At 39.2% G+C, this 9,121-nt stretch overlaps 1 protein-coding gene across 1 annotated transcript; it reads right to left on the reverse strand.

Annotated features, from left to right (window-relative positions):
* Positions 1-2,477: 2,477 nt before the first annotated feature.
* LOC128562291 (olfactory receptor 6C2-like) lies at positions 2,478-3,413 on the reverse strand. Its single transcript, XM_053557099.1, has one exon. The coding sequence runs from the start codon at positions 3,411-3,413 to the stop codon at positions 2,478-2,480; it is 936 nt and encodes a 311-aa protein (XP_053413074.1).
* Positions 3,414-9,121: the final 5,708 nt, after the last annotated feature.

Raw genomic sequence — 9,121 nt, forward strand, 5'->3', positions numbered from 1 at the left:
CCCTTCACCCACATAGTGTGCACTGTAGCCAATAGGTGTGAATTTACCCTCATCCCCACCTCCACCTTGATTTTTCAGTGAGATTTATTTCCATCTGTGCACTTAAGTGTTGATTATTTAACTGAATATATGAAAATTTTATCATTTCAACCTGTAGTCATTGTAAACTTATTGAGATAGAGACAACTTCTTTGAAATGCCATTGAGGATTATTTTACTTGTTTATGAGGTCTGACAATTAACTTCGTGAACTTGCCACCATGGGCTTTTGTTGGCAGTGATGTACAAAGAACTCAGTAAGGTTTCATAATGTTGGTATATCAATGTCTCACGGCTGTGTTCGTGTTGACCTGTGGCAGTGTCTTGCTGAGTGACATTCATTGTTGCTGTTGAGTGTTTTTGTGTGCTGTGAGAATATCAGAACTTGAATCAGAGCAATGAACAAACATTAAATTTCTTGTTAAACTTGGCAAAGTGGAAGTGAAATTGGGACATTTTAGTCCAAGTTTTGGGGATAATGCTGTGAAGAAAATTGCAATGTACCAATGGCAGATGGATTGAAAAATTTTTTTTGAGACAGAGTCTCACTATGTCACCTTTGGTAGAGTGCTGTAGTGTCACAGTTCACAGCAACCTCCAACTCTTAGGCTTAAGCGAATCTCTTGCTTCAGCCTCTCAAATAGCTGCCACAACGCCCAGCTATTTTTAGGTTATAGTTGTCATTGCTGTTTGGTGGGCCTGGGCTGGATTCAAACCCACCAGCTCTGGTGTATGTGGCTGGTGCCCTAGCTGCTGAGCTACAGGTGCCTAGCCTAAATATTTTTTTTGAAGGGAGAGAAAGCATCACTGATGAATAGAGGTCAGGGAGGATTGTGATGAGCAGAACTGATGAAAACATTGCAAAAATTTATCTAATTGTGCCTCAAAATTGTTGACTGACTATGAGAAACATAGCAAACCAAGTAAACATTGATAGAAAACCAGGAAAATCTTAACTGAAATCTTGGCATGAGAAAGGTGTGGCTCTTGCATTGCAACAATACACCAACTCATGGGCACTGTCTGTGAGGGAATTTTTAGCCAGTAAAGAAATAACTGTATTAGAACACCTTCCCTACTCACCTGATCTGGACCCCAGTGGCATTTTATTTACAAAAGATAAAGGAAATATTGAAAGGAAGACATTTTGATGACATTCAGGACATCAAGGGTAATATGATGACAGCTGTGATGGCCATTCCAGAGAGAAGAGTTCCAAAATTGATGGTGGACTAGGCACTGGTGTGGGTGCCCAGCTTCCCAAGGGGGAATTCTTGAAGATGACTGTAGGGATATTCAGCAATGGGGAATGTAGCACTTTTTCTAGGACAAGTTACTGAACTTAATTGTCAGAACTTATATTTCTCAAGGTGTATGTAAAAGGAAGGATTCATCATAGGAGCAGTGGAAATAGTAAGCATTCGCATGCCTTTATTAGCAGCCAGTGATACATGAAGATTTCACATGAATGACAGTACAGCTGCCATAGTTTAACTTTGAGTTGCCGTCATTTGTATGCCTAATTTAAATACATACAATTGACTTTCACTTTTTGCAATGTTCTAATAATTTCAAATTTTAAATAGCCAGTGGTTATAGTTATAATGAAAGTATAAAAACTAATGCAGATGTAGAGGGACTTTACCTAACAATTGCAATCAGTGTAACCTGGCTTATTGTACCCTCATTGAATCCCCAACAACAACAACAACAAAAGAAATAAAAAGGTAAACAAAACAAAACAAAAACAAAACAAAACAAAACTAATGCAGATGTAAATATATGACCATTTGCCCTTATAAATCGACCTTTTTAATGAACTTTTAGTATTTTTCACCTATTTTCTATTCAAATTGGTTTATTAGTCCTGTGTTTTTTAGAATATTCAAAATTGTAGGATTTTACATTCTATAATTATGTTTCATTTTAAAAATATAATCGTTTGTCATCATTTCTTTTTTCATTGACATTAAAATATTGTCTTTTTAGGGTTTGTTGTTTGTGATGTTTAAATTTTCTTTAATGTGATGATCACATATATCTACTAAAATATAAGCCATGAAAATATAGTATATTTATGGTTTTTCTAATTTATCCTCAGTGGCTGAAATAGTGTCTAGTATAAAAAAGGTTCTTCAAAGCTAGAATTGGAAAAGGCAATAGACACAATTATTCAATGCCAACTATATGGTAAACTCATCCATTATGTTTATTTTGTTTTGTGTTTCATTTGTTTGCAGTTTTGTTAAGATTTTTTAATATGTAAAGTCATTCTCTTGTTTCTAGACTAGTATTATGTTTTCTTTTTGAGAAATATTATCCTGAAACTGCTTCCTTGCCAGGAAACAAATGATGTAAAAGCTTAAAGATATGTATTTTGGAATCAATGAATCATCCTTTTGTGAAAATTTAAAATTCTTTTACATTAGAAAATTCCCTTACTTCTTTAGGAGCAGTGAAATTCTTTTGATTGAGTCATTGAGGGCTTGTTTTACTTGCTTATTTCTCAAGGTGTAAATAAAGGGATTCAGCATTGGGGCGATGGAAGTAGTGAGGATTGTCACACCCTTGTTAATAGCCACTGATTCCTTTGCTGAGGGCTTAACATAGATGAAGATACAGCTTCCATAGGTGATGGAGACCACAATCATGTGAGAAGAACAGGTAGAAAATGCCTTTTTCCTTTGTTGGGCAGAAGGGAATAGTACAATGGTCTTAATGATGTATATGTAGGATAAAACTACACAAACTAGGGTCATGATAAAGGTCAGCACAGCACAGACTATGACCATCTGCTCTATGAGCCACGTTTCTGAGCATGAGATCTTTAGCAGGGGGGAAGCATCACAAACAAAGTGGTCAATAACATTAGAGTCACAGAATTCCAGATTCAGGCCCAGGCTAAGTGGTGGGAGAATGATCAACAAACCAGCTGTCCAGCAACAAAGAATTAATTTTCTACAGATTTGGTTGTTCATGATGGTCAAGTAATGCAGGGGTTTGCAGATGGCTACATATCGGTCATATGACATGATGGCAAGGAGAAAAAATTCTGTTACACCAAAAAGATCAGTGAAGAAAATTTGAATGGCACAATTGTTGTATGTAATGGTCTTGTCACCCGTCGATATGTTGTACAAGTATCTGGGAATACAAGCAGATGTAAATGAAATTTCTAAGAAAGAGAAATTTTGTAGGAAGAAGTACATGGCAGTTTTAAGGTGTGAATCCATGAAGGTGAGGAAGACGATTGTCAGGTTCCCAGTTACACTCAACATGTAGGTGAGAAGCAGAAAGATGAAAATCACAAGCTTTAATTGTGGATCATCAGTCAGTCCCAGCAGGATAAATGTTGTTATTGTATGGTTTCTCATCATTTGCTTCTTTTACTCAATCTGCATTTAAAATTCAGATATATTTGTGTAGAGTGGTAGTTAACAGAGGCAAAGCTATGCAAAAATATTCACATGTGTTTTAAAACTTTGTTTACAAACATAATAAATACACTGGTAGCTTTAAGTTCTACAATTTGTTGCCATTTCTGGGAAAATTAAAAAATTAGATTATCCATACCATACTCCAAAGTATTAAGGATGCTACTTCATCACATATTTTTTTCAACTTATATTTCTCTTTATCCATACCTTGGATTTAATTTTTTCAAGCAGATTTGAATGCTAATACTTTGGAGTTCAAGTTCTTCCCTACTCACAGGTTGAATTCTAAAGTTAAATCTTAGACTTTATCGTCTTTGGGCAGAGGACAAGATGGCTGACTAGAGCCAGCTTTCAACAGAAGCTCCCATCCAAAGGGAAGGATAATGACCAGAAAGTACCCAATTAAGCTGAAGATTGGGAACTGAGCTGAGAGAGAAGAGTGATAACTGCACGCCACCTCTGCTGAGGCAAGCTGCGACTCCAAGAAAGCAAATTTCAGGTACGAAACTCATCCCAAAGAAAAGCTGTCCATCCCCGCCCCCAAGAGAGTTTTTTTTCTCACTGTGGGTTTGCTACAGGTGAGCAGTGAACTGAGGACCTCTTATCTCACCCTATGGGAGAGAGTTGCTGGAAGCGGGACTAATTCTCCAGAAGGACCCTGCTATGACCCTCAGCACTCTCTTGCTAGGCATGAAAGTTGAACTAACATTTTCCCTGCCATTTTGAACTTCCAGTCCACCCTTCCCCCCTCACCTGATGGTCCAGAGGCCTGACTCCTGCAGAGACCAAAGTATCTGTGGTTCATTGCCAGGACCAGGCACTGTAAGGGCTGTGGTAGAAAAGCTGAACTGTAACAGTGAGCCCAGCAGTAGTGTAGACAGACAAAGGGGTGGGAGGCTGTTGGGTTTGGCTCTGTGAAAGTGCAAACCAGCTACAGGAGGAGGCTTGCGAGCCCAGCACCCTGTGTCCCACCCTGTCAGAACCTCCAAGCACCCCGTGCCCTGCCCTGCCAGAACCTCCGTGTGCCTGGCACCCATCCTGCCAGAGCCACCCCTCTCACCACCCTGCCAGAGCCTCTGCAGCCCTGCCCTGCCCTGCCAGAGCCGCAGTTCCAGCCAACTCTCTGGCCATGGAAGCTGCCTGGGAGCAGTGCAGGGTCACCTTCCATGAAGATTTAGCAACACTTGAGTGATCCTGCAAGGGTCTAATTTTGAAGAGACATGTCCCCAACTCTGAGGACTGACAGGGGAAGCCAGACATCATCCTATAGGTATTCCAGTGCTGCAGAGAGGCCAGGGCAAAGGCATGGTGGCTGAAGGAGAAAATTATTTGCTGACTTGTCATACTCAGGTTTGGACTGAACTCAGGTGAGGAACTCAACCCTCCCCAGTTGCCATTGAATACCTGAGGCAGGCAAGCTTCAGCTCCTCCAGCCAGCTGGTGGCAAGGGTGGTGGCCAGGCCGAGGGGGAATTGACTTTCCTTTGACTCTGGCAGACGCAAAGCTCCAGTACATCTGCTTATTGGAGGAAACAGGACCACAGCCTCGTGGGGTTACCAGTGACTGGGCATGAAAGAGGGGCAAGGAGGGGAAAGAGACACTAGGCCCCCAGTCCAACTCTGGTACTAGGTGGGCCTTTCTGATTCTACAGAGCACCAAAGTGAGCCACACTTGAGCAGCTAGTAGACCTCTGCTGTCTAGTTGCTGGAGACCTTCTGAACATTCCCACTTGAGAGTCAGTATGGTCTGGGTCAATTGATTTGGAACTCCTAACTTGGGCCAATCACCTGAGGACCCTCCAGGGTGGTACCCTGGTTGTGTGGCAGTGGGAAAGATTGATTTTCCTCTTCCAGTTGTTGCCTGTGGGGGGTGGGGTGTCTTAGTTGCTTCTATTTCTCCACAGCTGAGACTTCAGCCCAGAGTCACTGATCCACTAGGATCGGACAAAGATCAGCTGCATATAAGACAGAGCCACCTAACCCCACCACACCAAGAAGGTCCTCAGAGTCTCAGACTGAAATACTGTACAGATCCTTTGAAAAGCTGCAGGAGAAAAAGCTATAGTCACCAGTCTGAGCTCCTTGGCAAAGGGCTGGTTAACTACAACTCCAGAAGCTCCAAATCCAATTTTGCCCCACTTGCCCATCTAGCTAAATGGCAAAAGATAATCATGGGGTGGAATCAGTGGAAAATCTCTGGCAACATGAATAGCCAGAGTAGATCAATTCCCCCAAGGAATGATAAATCAGACACACCAGATGATCCCATTCATAAACAAAAGGCTGAGATGTCAGAAATAGAGTTCAGAATTTGGATGGCAAATAAGATTAACAAAATGGAAGTAAAGTTGGAATTAGAAATTCTAGGAATAATTCAAAAATTGTCTCATGAATTCAAAGACAAAATCACCAAATATTTTGACACATCAAGAAAAGAATTTGCAGCCCTCCAAGCTATGAGAAATACAGTAGAATCCCTCAGTAACAGAATGGAGCAGGCAGAAGAAAGGATATCGACATTAAAGACAAAGCTTCTGAAGTCTCCCAAATGCTCAAAGAGGAAGAGAAGTGGAGAGCAAAAACGGATCATTCTCTTAGAGAGCTGTGGGACTACTCCAAAAAAGTAAATATTCACCTTATAGGAGTCCCTGAAAGAGAAGAAGGTGTTCCAAGAGGCACAGAAGCTTTACTCCAGGAGATAATTGAGGAGAACATCCCCAACATAGCAAGAGATACTGAAATTCAGATGGCAGACAGTTTCAGAACCCCAGCACAACTCAATCCAAATAAATCATCTCCCAGACACATGATATTAACTTCAGCAAAGTTAATATGAAGAGGAAAATTCTGCAAGCAGTCCGATGTAAGAAAACCATAACCTACAAGGGGAAGAATATTAGAATGATTGCAGATCTCTCCACTGAAACTTTTCATGCCAAAAGAGGGTGGTCATCAACTTTTTTTTTTTTTTTTGGCAGTTTTTGGCTGGGGCCAGGTTTTAACCTGCCGCTTCTGGTATATGGGGCCAGCACCCTACTCCTTTAAGCCACAGGCACTGCCCAATGGTCATCAAATTTTAACCTTCTAAAACAAAACAATTTTAAACCAGATTCCTGTATCCAGCTAAACTGAGTTTCATGTATTACGGAGAAATTAAATACATTAATGATATTCACATGTTGAAGAAATTTGCCATAACTAAACCTGATCTCCAGGATATTCTCAGACCCATCCTCTAGAATGACCAACACAATGCTTTACCATCAAAGTAAACTCACTCAGAAAATTTTGATCAAATCCCAACTTCCAAAGTGGTGAAAGGTTTAAAAATGTCCATTTTGTCTTTGAATTCATTGAATAGAGAAAAGTTTTGAATTATTCCTAGAATTTCTAGTTCCAACTTTACTTCCATTTTGTTAATCCATTTGCCACTGGACATTTGAAAAACTCAACACCCCAAATACTACTAGGTTTATCAATAATCTCAATTAATGTGAATGGCTTAAATTGCCCTTTAAAGAGGCACAGGTTGGCTGATGGGATACAAAATCTCAGGCCAAGTATGTGCTGCATTCAACAATCTCCTCTTACCTTAAAAGATAAATGTAGACTCAGAGTGAAAGCATTGACATCTATAATTCAGGCAAATGGAAAGCAGAAAAAAACAGGCATTACAATTTTATTCGCAAACACAATAGGCTTTCAACCAACAAAAGTAAAGTAAAGAAAAATAACAATGGTCATGTCATTTTGGTCAAGGGAAACACTCAACATGATGAGATTTCAATTATTAACATTCATGCACCCAACCATAAAGCTCCTCAATTTATAAGAGAGATTCTAACAGCCATGGGCAACTTGATTTCCTCCAGCACCATAATAGTCAGAGATTTTAACACCCCATTGGCAGTGTTGGATAGATCCTCCAATAAGAAACTAAGAAAGAAATTCTAGACTTAAAATTAACCATTGAACAATTAGATTTAGCAGACATGTACAGAACATTTCATCCTAACAGAAGTGGATACACATTCTTCTGATCAGCCCATGGAACAGCCTCCAAAATTGATCACATCTTAGGTCACAAGTCTAATATCACAAATTTAAAAGAATAGAAATTATTCCTTGCATCTTCTCGGACCATCATGGAATAAAAGTTGAACTCAGTAACAACAGGAATCTGCATACTCATACAAAAACATGGAAACTAAAAAACCTCATGCTGAATGTTAGCTGGGTCATAGATGAGATTAGGAAGGAAATTACCAAATTTTTGGAACAAAATGATAATGAAGAGAAGAATTACCAGAACCTCTGGGATACCGCAAAGGCAGGCCTAAGAGGGAAATTTATAGCATTGCAAGCTTTCCTCAAGAGAACAGAAAGAGAGGAAGTCAACTACTTAATGGGACATCTCAAACAACTGGAAAAGGAAGAACATTCTGACCCCAAACCCAGCAGAAGAAAAGAAATAACTAAAATTAGAGCAGAATTAAATGAAATTGAAAACAAAAGAATTATACAACAGATCACCAATCAAAAAGTTAGGTGAAAAGGTCAATAAAATAGATAAACCTTTGGTTAACCTAACCATAAATAAAAGAGTAAAATCTCTAATTTCATCAATCAGAAATGATAAAGGCCAAATAACAAGACTCCTCAGAAATCAAAAAAATCCTTAATGAATATTACAAAAAACTCTTCTCAGAAATATGAAAATCTGAAAGAAATTGACCAATACTTGGAAGCACACCAGCTTCCTAGACTTAAACAGAAAGAAGTGGAAATGCTGAACAGACCTGTATCAAGTGCTGAAATAGAATCAAATATATGAAATCTCCCAAAGAAGAAGAGTCCAGGACCAGCTGGTTTCTCATCAGAATTCTACCAAACCTTTAAAGAGGAACTAGTACTTATATTACTTAACTTTTCTAAAACATTGAAAAAAGGAATACTTCTCAACACATTCTATGAAGCAAATATCACCCTGATACCCAAACCAGGAAAAGACCCAATAAGAAAAGAAAATTATGGACCAATATCTCTAATGGATATTGATGCAACAATATTCAATAAGATCCTAGCAAACAGAATCCAACAACACATCAAACAAATTATACACCAAGACTAAGTGGGTTTTATCCCAGGGTCCCAAGGCTGGTTCAATATACACAAATCTATAAACATAATACATCGCATAAACAAAATAAAAAATAAAGATCATATGATTCTCTCAATTGATGCAGAGAAAGGTTTTGATAATATCCTTTCAGGCTCAGAACACTTAAGAAAATAAGGATAGAGGGGACATTTCTTAAACTGATAGAGGCCATCTACAGCAAACCCACAGCCAATATTGTGCTCAATGAAGTAAAATTAAAATCATTTCCACTCAGATCAGGAACCGGGCAAGGTTGCCCATTGTCTCCACTGCTTTTCAACTTTGTAATGGAAGTCTTAGCCATCACAATCAGGCAAGAAAAGGCAATCAAGTGTATCCAAATAGGATCAGAGGAGATCAAAAGGTCCCTCTTCACAGATGATATGATTGAATGTCTGGAAAACCACAGGGACTCAACTACAAAACTCCTAGAAGTGATCAAAGAAACAGCAACGTCTTAGGATACAAAACCAATACTCACAGAT

This window comes from Nycticebus coucang, chromosome 12 (genome assembly GCF_027406575.1).
Source record: "Nycticebus coucang isolate mNycCou1 chromosome 12, mNycCou1.pri, whole genome shotgun sequence".
NCBI classification, from domain to species: domain Eukaryota; kingdom Metazoa; phylum Chordata; class Mammalia; order Primates; family Lorisidae; genus Nycticebus; species Nycticebus coucang.

What these genes read in the sequence shown, in the direction of transcription:
- LOC128562291 (XM_053557099.1), bottom strand. Translation starts at nt 3,413, where the DNA reads ATGAGAAACCATACAATAACAACATTTATCCTGCTGGGACTGACTGAT.